Source organism: Phaethon aethereus, assembly GCF_964289735.1.
Source record: "Phaethon aethereus genome assembly, chromosome: 2".
In the NCBI taxonomy this organism is placed as follows: Eukaryota; Metazoa; Chordata; class Aves; order Phaethontiformes; family Phaethontidae; genus Phaethon; species Phaethon aethereus.
The window spans coordinates 171,658,897-171,684,067 of NC_138582.1; the positions used below are offsets into that span (position 1 = coordinate 171,658,897).

The 25,171-nt window shown below is 66.2% G+C and overlaps 1 protein-coding gene across 1 annotated transcript; it reads left to right on the plus strand.

The window, feature by feature from the left end:
• Window positions 1-1,372: 1,372 nt before the first annotated feature.
• SLC4A2 (solute carrier family 4 member 2) lies at window positions 1,373-12,061 on the plus strand (the record flags this gene model as incomplete). Its single annotated transcript, XM_082015392.1, has 22 exons — window positions 1,373-1,432; window positions 4,389-4,557; window positions 4,641-4,876; window positions 5,053-5,177; window positions 5,332-5,558; window positions 6,325-6,461; window positions 6,650-6,830; window positions 6,914-7,049; window positions 7,220-7,403; window positions 7,536-7,650; window positions 7,738-7,922; window positions 8,023-8,236; window positions 8,331-8,552; window positions 8,660-8,808; window positions 9,010-9,204; window positions 9,284-9,517; window positions 9,653-9,742; window positions 10,083-10,249; window positions 10,616-10,869; window positions 11,167-11,336; window positions 11,623-11,796; window positions 11,920-12,061. The coding sequence occupies 22 exons, from the start codon at window positions 1,373-1,375 to the stop codon at window positions 11,998-12,000; spliced, it is 3,705 nt and encodes a 1,234-aa protein (XP_081871518.1). The 3' UTR covers window positions 12,001-12,061.
• Window positions 12,062-25,171: the final 13,110 nt, after the last annotated feature.

Genomic DNA, 25,171 nt, shown 5'->3' on the forward strand with positions numbered 1-25,171 from the left:
GGACCCCGGGAGCGTGTGGTGCTGAGTGCCCCATGCAGGGATGGGACCCCTTGGCACCACCCTCGAGTCACCCTGCAAAGGTAGTTAGGGGGTCCCGGCTCCATTTGGGGGGAAAGTGGAGGCTCTGGCTCGTTCTCCCACCAGTTCCAGCCCCACTGGATCGGGCAGTGGTGAGACTGGAGCTGTGCTGGATCCGCTCCCCATGCCATGGTGGGGGGCTGCAGCCAGCTCCCCTCAGGCGTGGCAACATGGGGCGCACGGGTTGGGGGGGGGTCCCCATCCTGAGTAGAGGGGGGAGTTTTCGGCTGCCGGCTGCGGCTTGGCGGGCGCCCCGGGAGAGCGGCGTGGCAGGTCAGCTAATCTGCGCTCGCCGGGCTGGAATGTGGATGTGCTGGCTGCGGCCCCAGGTGGGGAGCGGGGATTAGGGAGCTGCCGGAGCCGGGCAGCGCCGAACCTAGGAGAAGGTACAATCCGGTGCCGCGGCCAGGCTCGAGGAGCCGCGGCCTCGGCATCCGCCGAGGCCGCGGCTCCTCGAGCCTGGCCGCAGCCACCGTCCTTGCATGCCAGTGTGCCCGTGGGGGACGGCGTGGCGGGAAGGGTGCCGGTGATGGTGACGAGGATGGTGATGGTGAGCCACCCATGTGAGACGCAGTCATCCGTCACCACCCTCCTTGTTCCCCGCCGTCACGTGGGGCCACCTCCTGCAGCAATAAACCCGGGCACACCGGTGCCGGAGGGGTCAGCCTGGTGCACGGGGAGCTGCCGAGGGGCAAGTGTGGGGCGAAGATGGCCGGTGGGCAGGTGTGGGGGGCCGGGATGGGGGTGCTGGGGGGCTCGCAAGGCTCTGGGGGGGATTGGTCACCGGGTGTCTGTCTGGGGGGGGGACACAGTCACTGCCGCTGCCCCCTGGGGTCTGGCTCCCTGCCTGCCCTGCCTGCACCCTGTGGGGCTGGGCACGTGCCCGGGGTCCCGCCGGGGGGGCTGCGTCCCATCCCGCTGCCACAGCTCCGCTCCCCTCCCGGCGTTTGTCTTGGCCCCGGCTCTCCCGTTCTCGCCAGCGGCCAAGACAAACCAGCCCGGAGCCGGCCCGGGGCCAGCCCTGCCCGCGCCTCCCCCGGCCCCCACGCAGCCCAGGAGGGGCAGACCCCCGAGCCCTGCCCGCGGCTCTGCCGGTGGCGGCGGCCGGTGCCTGGAGGAAGGGGACAGCCGGCAGCCGTGCGGCCCCTCGGGCATCGCCGCTGTGGGGGGAGCCCCGGCCGTGCCCCTCAGCGCCCCTCTGGCCCCCAGGTTATGCTGCCCCGAGAGCGTCCCCTGAGCCCCCGCGAGAAGGAGAAGGGCTAAGCCGGCCGTCCTGGGGCGCCGCGCCAGCGCCATGACCCACTCCCAGGTGTCCTCCGAGATCCACCACATCGTCTCCTCCGCCTTCCAGAGCGTAAGTGTCGCGGCGGGCACGGCCCCACGGCTGCTGGGGGGGACGGCGGGGCTGCACGCCCTGCCGCTGCCTGGCTGGGCGAGGGGTGCCGCGGCACAGCCCTCCTGCCGTGCTGCACCGTGGGCTGGTGCCCCATTCTATGGCTGTGGGGCAGGGCTGTGCCCCACAGCGGCCAGCCTGGGGCAGGCTGAGCCGACCGTGCTGGGGCGGTGGGTGCCCTTGAGGCAGGTGCTGCCGGGGCGCATTGGGCCAGGGCCGCCGGCTCTGCCGGTGCCGCTCGCCGGCCCCAGCTGTGCGGGGTGCCAGCAGTGCCAGCGCCGCAGCGCAGCTCTGGTGGGTTCGTGGGGCTGCCCGGCGGCAGAGTTAATGATTAACCCTTTGCATTGCGCTGCGCGACTGCCCGGTGCCATTGGGCAAGTCCCCATTGCCGCGCACGTGACCGGGGATGGGACCTGCGGCCCCTTCCCCGCAGCGCTGCCACCCATGGATTTCCTCCTGGGCTCCCGGGTAAGACCCGGCCTCGCCCAGGCTGCCGGGCTGGCAGGTCCCTTGTCCCCCCGGCACCTGGCCGAGGGCACCCGTCCCCGCCTGTCCCAGGGCCGAAGCTGGGCTCGGCAGAGCCGCGGGTGAGGGAGTGTGCCAGGCACGCCGGGGCGTGGGGCATCGCCCTGGGACAGCCACCGGCTCAGGAACAGCTTGGCCCCACTGACCCCCGGCACGGCCCCCTGGGCTGCGGCACATGTGGGGCGGTGGGCACAGGTGGGGACGAGGCGGGTTCGGTGAGGTGGTCCTGGGTGTCACCGTGGGCAGGGTCAGCGTGCAGGCACCAGGGGCTGGAGCAGCCGGGCCGCAGGGGAGGCAGGGATGCGCGGTGTGGTGGCACAGGCGGCAGGTGGGGAGTCCATGGTCATTTTGGGGCTGGCCGGATCCTGGGGTCAGGGCACGCAGGTTTGGGGGCTGGCAGGGTGCTGCCTCACGGAGCACCGCCGGAGCGGCCGGGGTGCTGCTGGGGCTGGCAGATGGAGACTGGTGGGCTGGCAGGGCGCAGTGCTGCTGCCAGCACTGGCCGTGGCCGCAGGGTCCAGGAGGACCGTGGGGTGTCAGAAGGGGGTCACGGGCCGGCGGGGGGGACGTGGCAGGAGCAGGGGGATGCGGGCAGAGGACGCGGCCCGACGCTGCTGTTGTTGCGTGGCGGCCTCGATGCCGTGGGTGGTGGGTGCGAGGGGACGGCATGGCTCTGCCTGCTCTCCGTCACCCCAGCGCGGTGCCCCGGGCAGGGCCTGGGGGCTCTGGGGTCACCGCGCGGTGGGGACGGGGACCGGGGGGGCATGACTCTGTCCGAGCGACCTCCGTGCTGGGGCGTGGTTAGGGGGGCTGTGACACGGCCCTGGCCAGGCCCACGCCATGGGGCACCGACTCCGGATGCGGGGCTGTCCCCAGGGAGGGTGGCAGCCCCCACCGCTGCGGCCGGGGGGTTTCCCAGCAGGCAGAGCCCAGCACCCGCCGCCCCGGCAGGGGAAGGTGCCTGGGGTGCCCCTCGGCACCGTCCTCCCCGCTCCCCTCCTCCTGGTGCCCCCGGCCCCACATCCCCCCACCCGGGGGTCTGGGACTTGCCAGGTCCCGGGGGGGGCCGTCGGGGGTGGCAGGGACCGCCCCCCCGGCTGAGCGCTGCGGCAGGTCTGGGGGGGTCTGCGGTGGGGGTGTCGGCAGGGCCGGGGGGGGAAAAGCTCCTGCCTTACCGGGGGGGGGTCTGGGCATTGCCGGGGGGGCTATTGCCGGGGGGTGGCCGCGCAGCCCGGGAGTGACGGTGCAGCCCGAGCCCACCCGTGCAGCGCCGGGGGGGGGCTGTGCGCAGCGGGGGGGTCGGCGTGCGGCCGCGAGCAGCGTCGGCGCGTTCCCGGGGCCCGTGCAGCACCGGGGGGTCGGTGCATTACCGGAGGGGGGGGTCGGTGCATTAGCAGGCGGACAGTGCATCCCGGGGGGGCCGGTGCGTTACCCGAGGGGGTCGGTGCATTCCGGGGGGCCGGCGCGTCCCGGGGGTCGGTGCGTTACCGGGGGGTCGGGGCTCGGCGGGGCCGGCGCAGCCCGATGCTGCGGGCGCAGCCCGTGCCCTCTGCGGGCCGCTGTCACCTTGAGGCGGGCGCGGGGCGGCTCCGTCAATATTTGGCGAGGCCGGGGAAGGAGCCGCCGCCCCCCGCCCCCCCGCCGCCCCCAGCCCCGGCCGGGCCGGGCCGATAAAGCGCTGCGGGAGCTGCGGCGGGAGCGCGGCTCCGCCATGACTCAGGTAGGACCGGCCGGGCGGGGACGCGCCCCCGCCCCCCAGCTCCGCACCCCCCGCATCCCGCACACTCCGGCCCCGCACCCCCGGCCCTGCACCCCCCTATACCCCGCACCCCCCAGCCCTGCACCCCCCCTTGCACCCCAGCAGCCCCGCACACCCCAGCCCCGCAGCCCCAGCAGCCCCCCCTTGCACCCCGGCACCCAGCAGCGCTGGGGCGAGGGCGCAGCAGCGGGGGCACTGCGGGGGGCTGGGGTACGCAGCGGGGGCACGGCTCCAGGCACGGCGCGGGGGTGCCAGGTCTGAGCTGGGCACTGGGGTACATGGGGGGTACGGCACCAGGGCACGGAGCCGGGGGTACACGGAGGGCACGGCACTGGGGGTGCCGGGTCAGGGCTGCGCTGGGGAGCAGGGCACTGGGGTGGTGGGGTACACGTGGGGGGACCGGCACCGGAGCGCAGCGCCGAGGCTGGGGGGTGCGGGGTGCGTGGGGTGCGCTGGGTGCAAATGGCGCGGCGGGCGGCCAGTGTCCACGGCCCACGGTGTGCCGGCAGGCACGTCCCTTGGGTGCAGGGCCTTTGGGGACATGGGGGGGCCACGGTGCTGGGGCCTGGCAGCGTGGCGAGCGGTGGTGCCGGCGGTACCCGGCGCCTGCTCAGCCGCACTGCCGGCCCGCAGCCCGAGCAGGAGGCGCTGGGTGCTGGCTCGCCCGCATTTGGGGAGGAGGAGGAGGAGAAGGACCTGAACAAGGCGCTGGGCGTGGAGCGCTTCGAGGAGATCCTGAGCGACACGCACCCCCGCAACGTGGAGGAGGCCGGGCGCAGCTACGGCGAGGAGGACTTCGAGTGTGAGTGGGGCCCGGGGGGCCGCGGGCAGGCAGGCAGCAGGCAGGTAGCAGGCAGGGCGCCAACCCCGCCCTGTGCCCCGCAGACCACCGCCAGTCGTCCCACCACATCCACCACCCGCTCTCCACGCACCTGCCCCCCGACACCCGCCGCAAGAAGGGGGTGTCAAAAAAGGGCAAGAAGAAGCACCGCCGCGCCTCGGTCCCCGGCGAGACCCCCACCATCGAGGAGGCCGAAGAGGATGAGGACGAGGCGTGTGACACGGAGACAGAGCGGTCAGCGGAGGAGCTCCTGCAGCCCGGCCCGCCTGAGGCGGTGCAGGTGAGGGCAGGGCTGGTGCGGGGGGCAATGCTGTGCCCCCCAGCTCTGGGGGCTCTCGGGGCGGGCGGCTGGGCACGGCCAGAGCGCCGGGAGCTGGAGAGGAGCTGGAGCCGGCGGTGCCTGCGGCCAGGGGATACGGCTCCACGGCAGCCGGTTCCTCCCACGCCCCGGCTCAGTTCTTCCTGCAGGAGGACGAGGTGACCGACCGCCAGGCAGAGCAGCCGGCAGCCCCCGCGGCACTGCCCGGCTCCCCCCTGGAGCCCCGTGGGTCCGCATCCCCCAGGGAAGCCCGGGCAGGCAGGTGAGCAGGGGCTGGGGCCGGGCAGTGCCGGGGCTCCCCCGTGGCTTGGACGGGGCTGTGGCTCTGGGGGGCAGGCAGCCCCCTCCGGCTGCCCCACAACGGGGCTGGGGGGCACAGCAGGGGCTCAGCTCTGAGGCAGGCGCCTACCTCGCAGCCCCGATGTGGAGGAGGGAGGTTCGGTGGAGGGAGCGGCCGCTGCCGAGGCCGGCTCCCCTGGCCGCCCCGTTCCCAAGTCCCAGCCGGGGCACCGCAGCTACAACCTGCACGAGCGGCGGCGGATCGGCAGCATGACGGGCGCGGAGCAGGCCCAGTACCAGAAAATGCCGACAGACGAGTCAGAGGCCCAGACGCTGGCCTCGGCCGACCTGGACTACATGAAGAGTGAGTGGGGGGCACCCTGCGCCCCAGGGGCTGCGCTGGCAGCGGCCATTGGCACAGCAGGAGCCGAGCCATGCACTCGGGCAAGTCGGGCTGGGGCTGGCCGTGCCGGGTCACCCCGCGGCGGCGGCAGAGCCCGGCTGGGTGCAGGCTCTGGCTCCGCTCCAGGCGCTCGGTGTGGCCGCGGGGGACCCCTTCCCAGGGTGCCGGGGATGGGCAGGTCCGTGTCCGTGTGGAGCATGGCCAGGAGCCGGTGCCTGGGGCGGCTGGAGCCGGAGGCGATGCTGGTGCTTCCCCTAGGAGCTCACCAGCCCCTGGCAATTTGCAGCGCGGGGACTCCCAGGGCAGCGGGTGACGCTTCTGCTCCCCGGGGAGCGCTGCCCGCAGCAGAGCCCATGGCACGGAGGGCTTGTGTGACCCGGCTGCGAGGAGCCCTCTCGGCTCCTGCTCGTCATCGCTGGCACTGGACAAGCAGTGACTGGGCGACCCCCCCAGTGCCGCAGCACTCGCCGGCGCGCAGACCCGCTCCCCCCTCCCGTGCCGAGTGCCACCCTGCCGCGCTCGTGGGCGCTGGTGCTGTGACGGTCCTTGCCCGGCCCCAGCTCGGGTCCCTCTGCTCCAAGCTGCCCCGGGCAGGCTGCCAGCCCACGGCTCCCTGGCCCCCGTGCTGGGGCTCGGCGGTCCCCCTGGGCCGGGGCGTGGGGCGCGGGGCTGCAAGCTCCACATATTGCCCACCTGCAGCCATGGCTGTCCTCCCCATCTCCGGCAGGTCACCGCTTCGAGGATGTGCCGGGCGTGCGCCGGCACCTCGTCCGGAAGAGCGCCAAGGCGCAGGTGGTCCACGTCAGCAAGGACCACAAGGAGCTCAGCACGCGGCACCGCAAGCAGGACCGGCAGCCCCACGAGGTGCGCGGTCCCAGCGCTTGGGGGGCGGGCGGTGCTGGGGGTCCCAGCGCAGTGGAGGAGCCGGAGCGTGGCGCCGGGCCGGGGGAACGGCCGAGCGGGCGCGTCTCGCCCGGGGCACCGCGGAGTGGGGCTGCCTGCCCGCGGCCCCGTCGCGCGCTCGGCCGGCGCTGACGCGGCCGTGCCGGCAGGTGTTCGTGGAGCTGAACGAGCTGGTGGTGGACAAGAACCAGGAGCTGCAGTGGAAGGAGACGGCGCGCTGGATCAAGTTTGAGGAGGACGTGGAGGAGGAGACGGACCGCTGGGGCAAGCCGCACGTGGCCTCCCTGTCCTTCCGCAGCCTCCTGGAGCTGCGCAAGACCCTGTCCCACGGTAGGGAGGCAGGGCCGGCCCCACGGGGCCTGCGTGGGGGGGTCCCCGGCCCCGCTCACCCCAGCCCCCCCTCCCTCGCCCAGGGGCCGTGCTCCTCGACCTGGACCAGAAGACGCTGCCGGGGGTGGCTCACCAGGTGGTGGAGCAGATGGTCATCACTGACCAGATCCGGGCCGAGGACCGTGCCAACGTGCTGCGGGCGCTGCTGCTCAAGCACAGGTGAGCGCAGGGGGCAGCGACCCGCAGCCCCCCCGCTGGGCTCTGCTGCCCACAGTCGCAGGGCCAGCGCTGGCCGCGGGATCGCTGGTGTGCAGCGTGCCGGCGGCGGGGGCTGCGCCCGGCTGCTCTCCCATCGGGCCGCCACGGACGGCCCTGGCTTTGTCCCGCAGCCACCCGAGCGATGAGAAGGACTTCTCCTTCCCCCGAAACATCTCGGCCGGCAGCCTGGGCTCCCTGCTCGTGCACCACCACAGCACCAACCACGTGGCCGAGGGCAGCGAGCCAGCCGTCACCGAGCCCCTCATCGCCGGCCATGCTGTGGAGCACGACACGCGGGTCGACGTGGAGAGGGAGGTGAGGCCGGCTTCCGTGGCCATGCCACGCCACCCCCAGCCCTCTGCCCATGCCTTCCTCCCAGCCTGCCACCGTTCCTCGCCCTCGGGAGGGGCCCTGACCGCAGCCCTGCCGCACGCTCTGTCCCCGCAGAGGGAGGTCCTCACCCCCACGCCCCCGGCCGGCATCACTCGCTCCAAGTCCAAGCACGAGCTGAAGCTGCTGGAGAAGATTCCGGACAACGCTGAGGCCACGGTGGTGCTTGTGGGTACGGAGGGGTGGCAGGGGGGTCGGCGGAGGGGGGAAGTTGGGGACTGCGTGCCGGGCTCCCACGGTGACCCCCTGTGCCCTCCAGGCTGCGTGGAGTTCCTGGACCAGCCCACCATGGCCTTCGTGCGGCTGCAGGAGGCAGTGGAGCTGGACTCGGTGCTGGAGGTGCCCGTCCCCGTGCGGTTCCTCTTCGTGCTGCTGGGGCCCAGCAGCACCCACATGGACTACCACGAGATCGGGCGCTCCATCTCCACCCTCATGTCTGACAAGGTGAGTGCCGCATCTCTGCCGTGGCTGTGCCGCTGCGGCCGGGCCTGGGCCCCCGCGGTGCCCCCGGCCGGGCGCTCTGAGCCCACCGTCGCCCCGCCAGCAATTCCACGAGGCCGCGTACCTGGCCGACGACCGCCACGACCTCCTCAACGCCATCAACGAGTTCCTGGACTGCAGCGTGGTGCTGCCGCCCTCCGAGGTGCAGGGCGAGGAGCTGCTGCGCAGCGTCGCCCACTTCCAGCGCGAGATGCTGAAGAAGAGGGAGGAGCAGGAGCGGAGGCTGCTGCTGGAGCCCAAGTCCCCCGAGGAGAAAGGTGCCGCTGGGGCCGGGAGCGGGGCGGGATTGGGTGGGGGCGCCTGGCTGGCAGGGTCTCACTGTCCGTCCGTCCGTCTGTCCGTGGGGTGCAGCACTGCTAAAGCTGAAGGTGGTGGAGGGCGAGGGCGAGGAGGAGGACGATCCCCTGCGGCGCACGGGCCGGCCCTTCGGGGGGCTGATCCGGGACGTGCGGCGGCGGTACCCCAAGTACCTGAGCGACTTCAGGGATGCGCTGAACCCCCAGTGCATCGCAGCCGTCATCTTCATCTACTTCGCTGCGCTGTCACCAGCCATCACCTTCGGAGGGCTGCTGGGTGAGTGCTGGGGGGCACGGCGCTGCGCGGGGACAGGCGGTGTGGAGGCCGTGTGCTGACGGAGGGCCCCGTCCCTCCGGGTGTGCCTGAGCCTGTCCTGCCCGCAGGGGAGAAGACGCAGGACCTGATCGGGGTGTCTGAGCTGATCATCTCCACGTCGCTGCAGGGCGTGCTCTTCTGCCTGCTGGGCGCCCAGCCCCTGCTCGTCATCGGCTTCTCGGGGCCCCTGCTCGTCTTCGAGGAGGCTTTCTTCACAGTGAGAGCAGGGCGAGCCCCCGTGGGCGGGAGCGGGGTGGGGGGACATTCCCAGGCGCTGTGGGGCAGACATCCCCCTCCGGCCCCACTGCTCCTGCCGGGGTCCTCCCTGCCCCGCTGCCTGGGGCTGTGCCCCAGCCCTGCGGCCATGCCTCCTGCTGACACCTGTCTGTCTGTCCACCTGTCCACACGGCACCGGCAGTTCTGCACGTCCAACGAGCTGGAGTACCTGGTGGGGCGTGTCTGGATCGGCTTCTGGCTCATCCTCATCGTGCTGGTCATGGTGGCCTTTGAGGGCAGCTTCCTGGTGCGCTTCGTCTCCCGCTTCACCCAGGAGATCTTTGCCTTCCTCATCTCCCTCATCTTCATCTACGAGACCTTCTCCAAGCTGGCCAAGGTGAGCCGGCGGGGGCCGGGGCCAGAGCGTCCGCGGGGCGGGTACAGGCAGGACCCGCCTGAGCATCGCGCTGCTGCAGATCTTCCAGGAGCACCCCCTGCACGGCTGCCTGCGGGCGAACGGCACGGGCGCAGAAGCGGAGGCGTGGAGGAACTCCAGTACGGCCCTGGCCAACGGCACGGCCAGCCGCGCCGCAGCCAAGGTGACAGGGCAGCCCAACACAGCGCTGCTCTCGCTGGTGCTCATGGCTGGCACCTTCTTCATCGCCTTCTTCCTGCGCAAGTTCAAGAACAGCCGGTTCTTCCCCGGACGGGTGCGTGGGGCAGGTGGGACGGCGGCGTGGGCGCTGCGTGGGGCCCTCGGGTGAGCCCAGCTTTGGGGGCAGGGCTGAGCTGGGGTGGGGCCGGGTGGTGGGGCTGGGGCTGGGCTGATGCTGCTCTTCCCCCAGATTCGGCGGCTCATCGGGGACTTCGGGGTGCCCATTGCCATCCTGGTGATGGTGCTGGTGGACTACAGCATCCAGGACACCTACACGCAGGTCAGCACCCAACCACCCCCCTGGACAGGATCCCCCCCACCCCACACCCTCTCGTGGGGCCCAGGTGCTGCCAGGCCCCGGTCCCGCTCGCCTGCCGCCGTCCTGGCCGCAGGTCAGTGGCTCCCAGGGCGTGCGGTCCAGTCTGTCCCCACCATGGCTGCCATGGCACTCGGCCGCCTCCGGGTCCTGGCATCTCACCTTTCCTCTCCCGGCTTTGCCGGGAGCCCTTTGAGTCCAGCTCCAGCGGGTCCCGGTGCCTCTGCGGCTCAGCCCACGCCCCGTGACACTGGGGGGCGGAGCTGGCGCCCCCACCCCAGTGTTTCTCGCCCCCTCCCTGCAGAAGCTGAGTGTGCCCAGCGGGTTCTCGGTGACGGCCCCAGACAAGCGGGGCTGGGTGGTCAACCCTCTGGGCGAGAAGAGTGACTTCCCCGTCTGGATGATGGTGGCCAGCGGCCTCCCCGCCATCCTTGTCTTCATCCTCATCTTCATGGAGACACAGATCACCACGTGAGCGCAGCGGGGCAGGGCTGGGGGCCCAGCAGGGCTGCGCGGGGCACGAGTGGGGCAGGGCGTGCTGTGCCGTGCCGAGCTGTGCCGTGCCGTGTCAAGCTGTGCCGTACCGTGCTGTGCAATGCTGAGCTGTGCCATGCTGTGCCAAGCCGTGCTGAGCTGTGCCATGTCATGCTGAGCTGTGCCAAACTGTGCAGTGCCATGCTGTGCCAGGCTGAGCCATGCAGAGCTGTACTATGCCACGCTGAGCTGTGCCATGCTGAACTGTGCCGTGCCATGCCATGTTGAGCCGTGCCAAGCTTTGCAGTGCCGTGCCATGCCAAGCCCTGTCAAGCCATGCCAACAGTCTGCCCTTGTGCCCAGGCTGATCATCAGCAAGAAGGAGCGGATGCTGCAGAAGGGCTCTGGGTTCCACCTTGACCTCCTGCTCATCGTGGCCATGGGCGGCTTCTTCGCGCTCTTCGGGCTGCCGTGGCTCGCAGCGGCCACGGTGCGTTCTGTCACGCATGCCAATGCCCTCACCGTCATGAGCAAGGCTGTGGCGCCTGGGGACAAGCCCAAGATCCAGGAGGTGAAGGAGCAGCGGGTCACCGGGCTGCTGGTGGCCGTGCTCGTCGGTAGGTCCAGCCCTGCTCCATCCTGCGTGGCCACGGGGGGCCAGGCAGCCCTGGGGAGCTGCAGCGGTGCAGGGACCAGCATGGCGGGGTGCGGCTGGGACCGCAAGAGCTTGGCGTGCCCCAAGCCCTGGCCAGGTCAGCGTGGCCCTCCTGTCCCATGCGTGGCCCCTTCCCCCAGCATGGGGGGTTGACCGGGCAGGGAGGAGGGGGGCTGGGAGGCTGGTGTGAGCCCTGGCCCTAGCCGGGGCTCCGGGTGCCCCCTCCCCAGGCACGGCGGCTGACTCCCCTCTGGCTCAGGCCTGTCCATTGTCATCGGAGACCTGCTGCGGCAGATCCCGCTGGCCGTGCTCTTCGGGATCTTCCTCTACATGGGCGTCACCTCCCTCAATGGTATCCAGTTCTACGAGCGCCTGCAGCTGCTGCTGATGCCCCCCAAGCACCACCCTGACGTCACCTACGTCAAAAAGGTCGGGGGGGGCCCTGGGGGTCGCACCCTTGTCTGGGGCACCCTGGGGTTGCGGGTACCAGCGCGTCTGCACGACAGACTCTGGCAAAGCCTCGCTTAGGGGGCCGGGGAGGGACACAGCAGGGCCCAGGGCCGTCCCTCTGGGGCAGCCAGCCCGCGGCAGGGCTGTGGGGAGCTGTGCCTGGGCGCGGCGGGTTCCGCTGGGGGCAGACTGTGCCTGGGGTGGGAGGGGGACGCAGGGGGCTGGCGCGTGCGTGCCCCCGGCACCGACGCCTGTGCCCACCCAGGTGCGCACGCTGCGCATGCACCTCTTCACCGGGCTGCAGCTGGCCTGTCTGGCCGTGCTCTGGGCCGTCATGTCCACGGTGGCCTCCCTGGCCTTCCCCTTCATCCTCATCCTCACGGTGCCGCTCCGCATGTGCCTGCTCAGCCGCATCTTCACCGACCGCGAGATGAAGTGTGTAAGTACCTGCTCCGTGTCTCACGGCTGGCTGCGTCGCTCGGCCCTGGGGTGCGCGGTGCGTGACGGCTGACCCACGCGGGGGGAGCCCCTCGCCGCCCGCTCAGCCGCCCTCTCGCCACAGCTGGATGCAGACGAGGCCGAGCCCGTCTTCGACGAGCGGGAAGGTGTGGACGAGTACAACGAAATGCCGATGCCGGTGTGACCGCGTGCCAGCCAGCGAGCCGCCCACGGCTGCGGGGCCAGGCACGGCTGAGCCCCCGCACTGCTGCCCTGCGCAGGGACGGGGGCAGCGGCTGCGCAGCCGTGCCCAGCCAGGGATGGGCACCCCGCGCTCCCCGTGCCTTCAGGGGACACCTGCCAAAGAGACGCCGGCCCGCAGCCTGGCTCCGCCAGGGACTCCCCACCCCTCCCACGCGGTACGGGCCTGAGCCGTGCCTTCGGTTCCCCTCGGGCACATCCTGACCGTGCCACGGGGCAGAGCTCCCCGGTTGCCCCCCAGCAGAGCTGCAGGTCCTGGCCCTGCCCCAGCCCCTCCGCAGCCCCTGGCCAGGCCCTGGGCTCCCACCAGACAATCAGGCGTTTCCTAAATCCCACCGTGTCTTATTTAAGAGTAATTTAAAAGGCAATAAACAGCTTTCTAACAAGCACGTGGGGCTGAGGCTGGAGGCGTGAGCCCTGGGCACCCCTGCCCGCCCTGCGGCTGCGCGAGGGCAGGGCTGCAGGCAGCATCCCGTGCACCACGTGCTGCCAGGGCCGGGGGGCTGCCGGGGTGGGGGCGCGGGGGTCGGCCTGCACCGGGCCCCGGCCAGGCAGGGGCTGTGGGCCGGCTGCTGTCTTGTACTAATAAACGGAATGGACTTTGCACACTTTTCACCAGTTTTATTGTAAAGTTAACCCCCACTTCCCAAGCCCCCCGCTCCTCCCGGCTCGGGGAGCAGCCCCCTGTGCAAACAGCCACGGCCCCCAGACCCTGCAGGTGGGGGCTAAGCACAGCCCTCCCTCCCGGCAGCGGGGCTGGGGGCACAGGGACAGCCCCCGCCAGGCCAGACCCCCTGCAGCAATCCCTGCAGCCAGGGCTGGGGGCAACGGGGCCCGGGGGCAGCCAGAGCCCTCCCCCAGCAGCATATACCCAAACACTCCCCTACGCACCAGGCAAGTCACACCCCTTCCCCCCGCTAACGGCAATAAATATCTCACACCACCCCAGCCCCACATCAGCTCCGTCTCCCACCCCCAGGGAAAGGGGCTGGCAGCACCCGCCTGCGCCCACCCCACTCTGCCCCCTCCCCGCCCAGGGCCCGGGACTCGGGGCGTCCGTCCCTCAGAAGCGCAGCTCCCTCAGCTTCTGCCGCAGGTAGTGCTTGGCCTCCTCGATGCCACTCACCTTCTCCAGCTCCGTGTAGGGCAGCTGAAAGGGGACGGGAGAAACCGTCAGAGCGGCTCCCCCCGCCACCCCCCACTCGGGGCAGGGACAGCCGGCCGCAGCCCTGGGGGAGAACCGGGCCACGGGCCCCGTTCCACAGGGGAGCGTGCAGCTCCTTCCACGGGAAGGAGGGCTCCGGGGAGCAGACAAGCCCCAGCTCCATGTCCCGCTCCAGCTCAGCCCCGGGCAAGGCACAACAGCGGGGCTGCCTGCGTCCCCACGCGCCTGCCCGCGCTGGCTCTGCCCTCCCAGCGCTTCACCCCTCCACCCCGTGAAGCCAGCTGCCCGCGCTGGTGCTGCCGCTGCCACCCATCCCCACGGCGGCCGGGACTAGTCCAGCATACACGGGGAGAACACGCAGTGCTGCAGGGCCAGGGGAGCCCTCAACCCCAACCTTGAACCCCCGTCGCCAACCCCCAGAGAGGGACGAAGAGCAAAAGCCAGCCGGCCCTCCTGCTGCGCAGGCCGGGGCGCCCGGGCTCGTGTGTGGGAGAGGAGGAGCCCACTGCCGCAGCAAGGGACGGAGGCTGCTGCCCGCCGCACGGCCCTGCAGCGGTCCGGCTGCGCCCTCGGGCTCCCTCCAAAAAGAACCAGCACTGGAGACCAAGGTGCCGCGGTGAGAGGCGGGAGAGGGCAGGGCCAGAGGCCGGAGAGGGACATCAGCCCTGCCGCGAAGCGCAGGGCAACATGCCAACCCCGCGCTCTGTCTCGGCTGCCGCAGGCTCTCTCCGGTGGATGCGATGGCCTGAAACCACTCCCGGGAGCGGGCAGCATGTGGAAGCGCCACAGCAGCCGGTGGCCTCCCACCAGAAGAAAGGGCTGCGGAAGTGAGCCGAGCCCAGATAACGGTTTCTTCCCCAACACGCCATTTTAACCACAGTCTGCTAAGGAAAGAAGGCACGTGGACTAACAAAAACGGAAACACCCATCCCTTTGCACAGGGGAACTGGTACGGGGTGCTGAGGGGGAGTGGAGACCCCAGCAGGAAAGCTGAACTGGAGCCAGGATTGCTGAACAGCAAATACAACCTGGAGCTAATCACCCCCCCAAAGGGCCACAAGCCCTTGGCCACCCTGCCAGCAAGCCCTGGGCCACCCCGACCACGAGACAGGCGCACCCACAGTAGTCAGAGCAGAGACGGGCCCAGGCCCTGTCCCTCCCCTTGGTACCAGCCACCATCTGGGGAAACCCGGCAGGCACCACTTTTCCTAAAAACACAGGGTCTCTAAAAACACCCGTTCACAGTTCAAGGCCCTGCCGCCCTGGGGCTTGTCACCTCGTAGCTACAGCCCCTGCTCCAGCCTCCGCGTGCGGCTGCATGTGTGTCCCCACACGCGGCTGGGGGAATCGAGCAAACCTGCACTGCAGCACATGCAGGAACAGATCCGCAGGGACCAGAAGAGCAAACTCCAGCTACCACCAGTGCTCCCTCCACATGGGTATCGGGGACTGGGGGACAAAACTTGTTGGGTGGCTGGAAGGTCTGCTGGTCTGACATCCCCGAAGGCACCACCAGTGCTCCTGGAGCAGGACTAAGGGAAACCATGACCTACACCGCAGCCTGCCTGGCAGCGCAGGCGAGGGCTAAAAGCATTACACCGCGGTAACAGGACCCGCGCGTGCCCCTGACTGCAGGCTGGCCCTTGGTGCGTTTGGATACGCGGGTAGCAGAGTTGTCCTGCCCTGTCCCTCCCAGGAGTAACAAGTCCAAGAAAAGCTCTCCTTCGGGCTTGGAGATCCTGCTAAGAGGCAGCAACACGTGGCCAGGGCTGGAGCTGTGCAGGGGAGTTTGTGGCCAAGAGCCTCAGCTGCCGATTCCAGCCTCGGGGCTGAGCAGGCGTGCTCGCACCTGAAGAGAGGCAGCTCTAGCAACCTTGGTGCAGCGCAGCCCCCTCTGAGAGATCGTGCCTGGGACACGGCGGGGGGAAGCATCCCCCTCTGTGAAGTGACACACCGTTTGGCTCTGTGCCGCTAATCTGGCTCTCCACCGTTCACAGACACCAGGAGACCCGATCCCTGGAGGGGCTGCGTTCATGAAGACACCTCCTCAGAGCAGGGCTGGAGCCTGGCCTTCCGGAGGAGCCTGCACGGAGCCAGGAGAGCTGTCGGGCAGGAAGCGCTCCATGCGTGGCAAAGGGGTAGTCTACTATACCAGAAGCATCCAAGGCTGCTTGGAGAGGCCAGAGCCATCCCTCAGGAGGTGCAGATCATGACACATAGGAGTTTGCCTGCAAAGGAGGAAGCTTTTTCTCACCAGCTCGTTGAGAAACAGGGCTAGTAGTAGGCATCGTGAAGGGACAGGGTGGGAAAACTTGGCACAGATGCCACAGGGACTCCACGGTAAGGCTAGATCCTGACATGGGTGCTACACGGGGTCCAGGACCTGTTTGTGACCATCACAGGTGAGCAAATGGGACAGGACACACAGACAAACTGCAGGCTGCCCACAGCACAGTGAACAGGCTGCAGATGGGCCAGGAGTGCAGAAGGCTACTGACTGCCTGGGGAGAAGGAAGCAAGTCTTCTGGCTGCAGCGGGTCTGAATCAAAGCTTTCTGGCAGTTCTGGTATGGAGCCACCTCCTTCAACTGCTTCATGCTCCTTTCCTCGCTGCCCAGCTCCACGGGGTCTGCCTCCCCAGCGGGCTTGCCCTTCCAACACTACAGAATGATCAACAGCACAAAAACCTCCTTCAGTCAGACAGGCTGGAAGCGAGTAGTGCCAGAGCCAGGACAGGGTTTGTGGGAACGTCAAATCTGGCCATTATTCAGGGCAAGATCCTGGGAAGGAAAGAGTATGTCCTTACCTAGAAACTTCTGAGGGAAAAGAGCTGGCTGTCAAAAAAAGGTCAGGACCACCAGGGAAAAGAACATCTACTTTGGAAAGGGCTGAGACCCAGAGCATCTGTGGGCAGAGTAGAGGGTCTGAGGCAGATGACCCTGCAAGAGTGCTCCCACCGCCTGCCAGAAGGGTGGACGCAACACGCGGGTCCAACCGGAGGATGGAGGCACGGAAGGGTCCAAGTACGAGACCTGGCGATGTCCTTTGCAGTCACCGCGGGCAGCCCTGCTCGCTGTGCCACAGACAGAGCCGGCTCTCGTGGAAGGAAGCCCTGTTCAGAGACACTGACAAATCCACACCTGCTGCTGCTACAGATCAACGGCATCCGAGGAGGAGCACGACCCTGGCACGGTCACACTGACATAGCCAGACAGCTTAGCAGCGTGCCAGACACGACAGGCAGTCCAGTGCCCATCGAGCAGACATACGGCAATGCAACAGCCAACAAGAGGAGGTCTTAAATTAAATATAAGGAGGGTGGAACTGCCAGGCTGAAAGAGCTGCGAACGGAGGCACAATGCCCAGCTGGACCAAGTCACTGGAGGCAGACCCCAGAAGTCAGTACGGGGGCCGATACTGTTTAGCATCCGCAGCAGTGACCTGGACGATGGGGCAGAGCGCACCCCAGCGCGGCTGCAGACAGCACTAAGCAGGGAGGAGTGGCTGACACACCAGACGCTTGTGCTGCCATTCAGAAGGACCTACACAGGCCTGAGAAATGGCCCCAGGGCAGAGAAGGGCCAAGCCCTGTGCCTAGGGAGGAATAACCCCATGCCCCAGGACGGGCTGGGGCCGACCGGCTGGAAAGCAGCTTTACAGAAAAGGGACTACGGGTCCTGGCAGACAAGTTGAATATCGGCCAGCAGTGCTCCCTTGCAGCAGAGGTGGCCAACAGCATCCTGGGCTGCAGTAGGAAAAGCACCACGAGCAGGTCGAGGGAGCCAATCCTTCTTTGCTACTCAGCACTGGTGAGACACATCTGGAGTATGTGTCCAATGCTGGGCTCCCCAGAACAAGACCTGGACATACTGGAGCAGGTCCAGTGCGGGGCCACTAGGATGACTACGGGACTAAAGCATGTGATATGTGAGAAGAGGTTGACAGAGCTGGAAAAGAAAAAGATCAGGGCATCTTATCTAGATGGACAAATACCTGATGGGAGGTTGTAAAGAAGAGACTCTTGGCAGTGCCCAGTGACAGAGAGCAAAGCAATGGGCACAAACCTAGAATACTGGAAATCCCATTTAAACTTAAGAAAATGCTACACACAACACCCGCCCCCCACCCCCCCCCCCCAAGATAAGAAAAACCTCTTTTACTGTGAGGGTAAAGCAGCACCAGCCTTGAGCCTGGAACAGGTTGCCCAGCAAGCAATCTATCCCCGAGACATTCAAAACTCGACTGGACATGGTACCGAGCAACCTGCTCTAGCTGAGCTGGGGCTGAACTGGGTGATCTCCAGAGGCGCCTGCCAACATCAACTGCTCTGTGATTCTGTAAAGGTGTCAGAAGAAGAGGAAATAAACCTCAAACAAGAAGAGCAAGAACAACCACTGAGCTCTGAAGCAGCTTTAACTCAGAAAGAAGTTGAACTGCCTGGGGTTCTTCATCTTAAAGGGATGGCCAAAGGGAAGAAGTGACCTCAGCAACCACAAGTATAGAAGAAGGTAACCACAGAGCTACTCTTCACTTCGTCACAGTACCAGACCTGGCAGCACCACATCGGCTGAACAGACAGCAGGTTTAAAACAGAGCTTGTTGCCTGAAGCTTGCTGGCACTGGACGCCGCAGGTGTGGAAGAAAGAACAGGCTCAAAGAGAAATAAAAGGCTTACGGAGAAGAGGTCCATCCGGGCGACCAAACACAGCTCTCCAGACACACGCTCCAGCGCAGGAGTCCTTGGACTATCCATGCCATACACGATCCACTCCCTACTCATTTTCCAACGGTCCGCCACTGCCTGCTGCTGAAGAGGGACTAGAGGGGCTGGGACTGAGTGCCTGTTCTCACGCACCCAAAGGGAGCCACCCACACTGGCAGCTGCACGACGATCGGGCACGCTGAGCGGCGACGAAGAGCTCCCGTGGCCTCAGTCGCACAGGTCCCGACACCTAACCATGTGCTGCAGACGGAGCACCTGCTCCTGTGCACGCTGGGAGCAAGAGCATGCTCTCACTTGCCCACACCCCTGCCCATTCCGCCTTGCTCCTCCGAGACCCCGGTGGGCTGCTGGTCAGCAGCCTCAGCCTCCCGCAGCAGCCCTGACCGGCACCAGGGGTGCAGGCCCAAGTGGTAACAGTCACCAGAGCTGGTCTGAGATGGGGCACAGACCCCCAGCTGGGCCAAGGGCAGAGCAAGCAGTCCCCGGCTGCCACACGTGTGCTGGGCACAGGGCAGGTAGGCAAGGGCAGCCCTCGGCTCTTGGACACGGTGGCACAAAGCTGGGAGCAGAGGCAGCTGTGCCAAGCACCCTCCTCAGCCAAGGGCATCCTGGAGCCCAGACACGCAGCGAGAGCCCGTGGCACTGGCCTTGAGCCTGGCGGCGGGCACCGGGGAGCCCTCCTCTGTGTGACAAAGATGCTTGTCCCACTGCTGTCTGGGGCCATGGCTGGCCCTGGGCAGCCCGTCCGGGACTCCAGCACAAGGGAGACCCAGGGTGTGCTGCATGGAGGAGCTGGTCCAGCTCCACCACTCTGCAGTTCGGGATCTCCAAGGAAATAACACAACTCAAGTCACAGGACTGCCAAAGCTATGCATAAACAAAGGGCTTCTGAACTATGTACGTTGCAAATTATGAAATTAGGAGGAGCTTCATGTTGGCACGCTGCGCCATCAGCAGCAGGGGACGTAAGAAGCTTTTAGAAATGGTTATGGGACTGCTTGGTAGATCTATGACTGTAATTCAGGTGACCTCTGAAGCGGAGAAGTAAACAGGAATAAGAGGCCTGCATTTCTGAGTTGTTTTCCTCAGGAAGGCCTATCCTCAAGCTAAAATCCACCCCACAAATAATCTTGTAGAAGCTGCACATCTTAAAACAAGGTCTGAAGTTTCTAAAGAAATCTGAAGACAACTGTGAAGATGGCGGCGAAGCCTCAGGGGCTTCTCCATTCACAGCTCTCGCCACAGACCAGCCAGAGGCTGCAACCAAAGAGGCCAGGGCTCAGAAACACGCACCGAAGGGAGGTTCGCCTCGCCTTGCCTCCACCCACAGCGGCAAGAGGCATGCTGCAGAACCGACCGCCAGGATCACAGCGCGAGGTATCAGGCCGAGCTATGTCCCCACTTGGTTTCTACCCCGAGGCCCCGCAGCCGACTGCCACTGCTGCTGTGTTGGCCGGGCCCAGGCTGAGCCAGCTTCCCCTTCTCCCCTCCCTGCCCAGCGCGGGGGTCAGGTCCCGGCTGCAGGCAGCAGACCTGTAAGACAGGATTCCTGCCGGAGCAGCGGGACAAAGCAGGGGGGGCCATCCCCTCGCCCGTGCTTTCCACCAGGGCACTGGGGCTGGTATCGCCCGCCAGCCTCCTGGAAAAAGTCTTGGGGTGGAGAGGGCAAAAAGGAGCTGTGAGGATGAGTCACTGCTTCCTCTCGCAAGCAGCAAGTATGGAAGGATGGCTCCCAACCGGAGTGTTTACAGTGGGGATGCCAGCTCTCCAGCCTGCAGCCTGTCACCCATCTCGCTGCACGGCCGCAGGCAGTTTCTGCCCGAGCAGAGGGGAAGGGAAGGAGGCAGCCCCCTCACTTACCTGAACCAGACAGTAGCCCAGAAGTCGCAAGTGCCTGTCCCTCATGGCTCGTGAGCCCACCAGGATGTCGGAGTTCTGGCAGTAATGCCATTTGTCATTGACTGACAGCACCACCCTGCAGGGGACAGAGCGGGGGGAGGAGGGCAGCGTCACCCCACGCCACAGACCCTGCAGGCAGCACCCTGCAGGCAGCACCCCCCACCTCCCCATGCCCAGCTGGTGGCCCAGCAGCCGTACCGGGCTGGGATGAGCTGCACCCGGGGGCTGGGGGGACGGGGGTCTCTGCAGCACAGCCTGCGCTGCCGATGGACACCTGACAGCGCAGGGCAGGAGGGGACCGGGGCCGACTGCCACGGAAGGCGGGAGCTGAGGCCAGCGCTGGCGCAGGCCTGGGGTGGCTGTCCTGCCGGAAGGGAGCGGGGACAGGGATCGGCTCTGCTCAGTACCTCTGAATCTCTTCAGCTCCCTGTGGCCCATTGCCTGGCCCCCGCTTGGGGCTGGGCCGGCATGGAGAGGGCGGAGGGCAGGTGTCCTCGCCGGGGGGTGGGCTCCTTCCCTCCGGTTCCTCCTGGGCCTGCTCTCCCTGGAAGCAGTCGTGCCCACGGCAGCTGGCGGTAGCCTCCTCCTCCTCCTCCAGAATCTTGCCGATGGGGAACTGGAAGAGGGTGGCTGCGGAGGTGCCCCTGGGCGAGCAGTCAGGGGTGCCAGCTGGCTGCGTGGAGAGGCACTCGGAAGGGCTGCTTAACGTGGAGCTGCCCTGGCTCTCCAGGGAAGACTCTTTGCTCAGGCCGCAGTAATAGTCCGTGGGAGGCTGGTAGCAGGGGCCCCCCGGGGCAGGGCAAAGTGTGGGTAGGAAGCGCCCGGCCAGGTTATTCTCCCGGGAGCCCGGGGGGCTGCTTGGTGTCTCTGGAGCAAACGGGGCAAAGTCCTGCAAGTCTGAGGTGAGGGCCAGGACGCTCGAGCGCAAGGAAATGGCGGCAGGGGACGTTGTAGTGTGGACAGAGGGAGCCTTGGAAGCCGCAGGGACACGGGAGAGAGGCAGCACAGTGCCCGAGCGGTTAATCCACAGCAGGAAGTCTGAAGAGAGAGAACACGCATCAGCACCATACCCTGAGACACCCCTACTGATGGGACATGGGCTTGGGGACCCCGCACGCCCCAGGCTGGGAGCCGCTGTGCCGGCCAGCTGAGCAGACGGGAGCGCGGAGGGAACCTGCCGCTGCACTGGCCCAGCTGAGCCCTGCTGTGGCAGGGGCGGCTCAGGGAGCTTCGTCCCAAAGCACCGGGGGAAGGCGGTGTCACAGGGAGATGGTGTCAAAGCAGCCAAATCTAGTTCTGTCCTGAATAACCCCCCACCCTCGGGCCTCCCCCGAGCACCCAGGCAGCTGCAGGGCTTCTGCTGCCCCCAGAGCCCCACCCCAGTCCCAACTGCCAGTGCCCATCCCCGGGGCCACGGCCCTGCCCCAAAGTGGGGTGCCCAGCCAGGCTACCTGTGCAGTATCCTGGGGGCAGCACCTCATCCTGCCGATAGCACTCCTCTCCCACCAGCTGCCGCAGGGCTTCGGCCACCAGCCCCTTGTAACTGAGGGGAAAAAGAAAAGTCAGAAGACGTGCTGGGGAGGACCCCCAACCTGCCCTCTGGAGCACTGCTGACCCACATGCTCCCTCTGAGCACACCCGCGCAGAGACGTGGAGGCCCCTAGGAATGAGAAATAAAAAGAGCCTTTAGCTTTGGGCTCTGCTGTTCTGGAGGGCACACGCTCCAGCTCATTCAGCAGAAAAGCTCCTCCCGATATCACTACACCAACGGCATATTCTTCACCAAAAGGGTTGTCAAGCCCTGGCACAGGCTGCCCAGGGAAGGGGTTGAGTCACCATCCCTGCGGGTATTTGAAGGACATGTAGACATGGTGCTGAGGGACATGGTTTAGCAGTGGACTTGGTAGTGTTAGGTTTACGGTTGGACTCGATGATCTTAAGGGCCTTTTCCAATCTAAATAATTCTATATTGCTTCTGTACAGCCTTTGCAGCTCATGTATAGGCCTTTATCCCGGCACCATCCTCAGCTGGGATCCTGCCAGAACAAGGTCACCCACCTGGCATCCCACGCAACGCCGTGCTGCCCACTTGCAAGGGACATGCAGAGGGGTGCCCAGTGGGAGGCCACCAGGCTCCCAGCTGTGCTCTCCCCCACAGGGGCAGCCCTCCCCTCCCCAGCACGACACCTGCCCCTGCCACTGACCTGTACTTTCTGTTGGCCTCATCGGCCGTCAAGGCGTGCTCGAACATGAGGACACGGTAGCGTGGGTCGAGGCGCGGGCCGCTGTAATCACGGAACTCCAGCTCCACCGCCGCGTCCAGCAGCGAGAGGTAGCGGCGCACAATCAGCGCGTACGGGCTGCCTGCGGGGAAAGGACGGCTGGCTAGACGCCACCTGAGAGCCCCTCCTCGCCCAGCCACGCTCCCGAGGTGTCTGACCGCCAGCGAGGTGGTCCTGCGCTCCCAGCGGAGTCTGTTCTGCCCAACACTTTCAAAACACACCTCTGCCCCAGCCCCGAGCTTTAACGGCTGGGTTTACCCCAGAAAAGGCCTGACATACTCATAACATTGGTGATGAAGGCTGGGGAGAAGACTTGGTGCAGGACAGTCTGAGGGAAGTGGCTAAGCTGAAACATGGACATGAGGATGTTGACGGTTGCCAGGGGTGAGCTGCCGGCCTTCTGCTCCAGGATGGCCTCCAGCTTGGGGAAGAGCTCGCTGTGGTTAGATGGGCGGTAATTCATGCGACTGAAGGGAAACACCAACTTCTGGATTACCTGCAGGCAGGAGGAGAGAGCGTTGGGCCGGGCCAGGCAGCGGGACAAAGGACAGGTCAGGCCCAGGCCTGCCCAGAGCCGGGCAGAAACAGGCTCTCACAACCCATAAGGATCAGGGCACGTGCCCGTTGGTCCCCAGCGAGATGGCAGAGAAGGGATGTGGTTTCCCCCAGCTCCAGGGCAGCCCCAGAGCCAGCCCCAGGCATTCCCTGCAGACTGGGGAGGACACTCACCTTGCTGTCAAGCTGCTCCCCACGCTTCAGGAGAAAGTTTGCGATGGTATCAAGCAGCCGTGGCTCACGCAGCCGATGCCGAGCCACATACTTGGCAATGAGAGCCATGGTGTAGGGGGTAAGGTTCTCTGCCTTCCTGGGGAGCCACTCTGCACAGAGCAAACCACAGCGGGGTATCCGTCAGAGAGGCCTGGCTCTGTCCAAACTGCAGCTCTCCAGAAGCCACTACAGCCTGGGCAGGAAAGGCAGTGCAGGCAGGTGGGAGATAACAAGACCTGGGCAGCAGAGCCATCTCTCCTGAAACCCAGAAGGCTTCCAAAAACCATGAAGTTATGGGACTTGGACAGATTCCCACCGTGTGCACCCAGGAGGCACAGCTGGAGTGCAGCTGGAACACGCACAGAACGGGAGCCCTTCTGTAAAAACCCCACCGAAACCACCCTGCTCCCAGTCTTAAGGTAAGGTAGGCTCACAGCCCCTGGAAGGGCTAGGCTGGGAAGCCAGTGACAGGGTGGCCGTAACGCAGAGCATCTCCTGCTCCAGCCTTGCTGCTGCAAGCCCTGGTGCTCAACAAGGCCCCAGCTGGTGCTGTCACAAACCCAGATGTCCTCTGGGGCCAAGAAAGGAGGTTCCAAGGCTGCCAAGTGCACGGGCAGAGCCCGGCACACCCCGCACGAGGGAAGAGGCTCACACCATGGGCAAGGCCGGGACCCTGCCTGGGCAGACCCTGCCCTCACCTGCCATACTGCGGATGAATCGTTCTTGGCGGTTCTCGTAGAAGAGCTGCGAGCTGAAGATGGCCTCCAGGGCCTTGTTGTTTGCCTCCTGGGCGCACAGAGCCAGCATCTCGTCCAAGAGGGCCAGCTCGTGCTCCCGCATGGCACTCACTTGCCCCAGCGTGTGCCTGACGAGGCGCAGGATCTTGCGGTTGTTGATCAGCTGCTGGTCGGAGGCCGGGTGTCCTTGCAGCGCCTGCGCCCGCAGCCGGTAGTAGGAGAGGAGCAGAAAGAGGGTCTGGGGGTGGCGCTCCTTCTCCAGGTGCCGCTCCAAACTGCTGAGGCAAGACTCGACCAGGGGGTGGGGGCTGGACGGGTGGAGCCTCATCACGCTGCTGAAGACCATGGAGACGTCCTTCTGGTTGAAGCGGCCCAGGCGGCTCCGGGATTCGTCCTCCAGCACTCGCACCAGCGGCGACTCCCCAGGCAGGCCTGCGACAGGGAAGGGATTAGGGACGCCCGGACCCCATCTCTCATCTTCACGAGGCACAACCATCCTCGTAAGCTCAGGCGCCAGACTACAGACGGAAGAGGACAGATTTGCCATGTCGGTGATCAAACCAGAGATGAGAAAGGGAAATAGGACCGGTTTGGCAAAGCCTGACCAGAACGTCTGTGCATCAGCACCCCGGAAAAAGCAATTTGGAGCTGTTGGATTATTCCCACCCACTCCACCAAAATGGAAGTCCTTTAGTTCATCTGCAAAAGCAAGGTTTACTTCTTAAGTCTCAAACTTCTTAAAGATAAACAATACACCTCAAAAGGTGTATTATTTTTGAGGTGTATTATTTATCAATATAAGATGTCAGCACACCACCAAAATACAAACTGTCCGTGTATGAAAGGAATTAATCCTTTCACATTTCTAACCTTCTCCCATTTTCTAGTTTAGCTTTAGTCTTTCTAACTCGGCTCCTGGGGGAAATACTTTCCTCCAACTCTGGACGTATTATTCAACCATGGAAAGACAAGAGGCCAGGCGCACAGTGCGGTTACGAAAAAAGGCAAAGGCCATCCTTCGTGTGTCAGGAGAGATATTTTCAGGCGATGCATGAAGCATTATGCACTGTATGAGGCCCTGGTAGCCCACTGGTCTCCTAAGCCAGCTGACAAGATTTCAATTTTCAAAAGGGCTTTAAAGCAACTAAGGCAGCATGGGGTAAGTTGCTGCGTTTTATCATTAATCAAAAATCAGTCAGAAGGTAGAAAGTGAAGAATTGGTCTGAGCAGTTGCTTTGTTCCTTAAAAAGGCCTCAAAAAGGCGGGTTAGCATTTTTATTAATGAGCGGGTAAGCGTGGTGAGCAGGGAAGGGCGACTGACGGAGAACAAAGTGTGGGTCAAAACCAGAGCAGGCCGGGGGGAGCCCAGCTGAGGGGAGAGGCGCCTGGCAGCCCAGAGTTCAGTGTCAACAAACACAAGGCGCCGCGAGACATAGGGGGGAAGAGCAGAAACGTCTCCCCCCCCTTCAGCAGGATCTAGAGTTACTGCATCAACGCGCGGCCAGGACCGGGCGTCTCCGTATGCGGCTCAGCCCAGGCCTC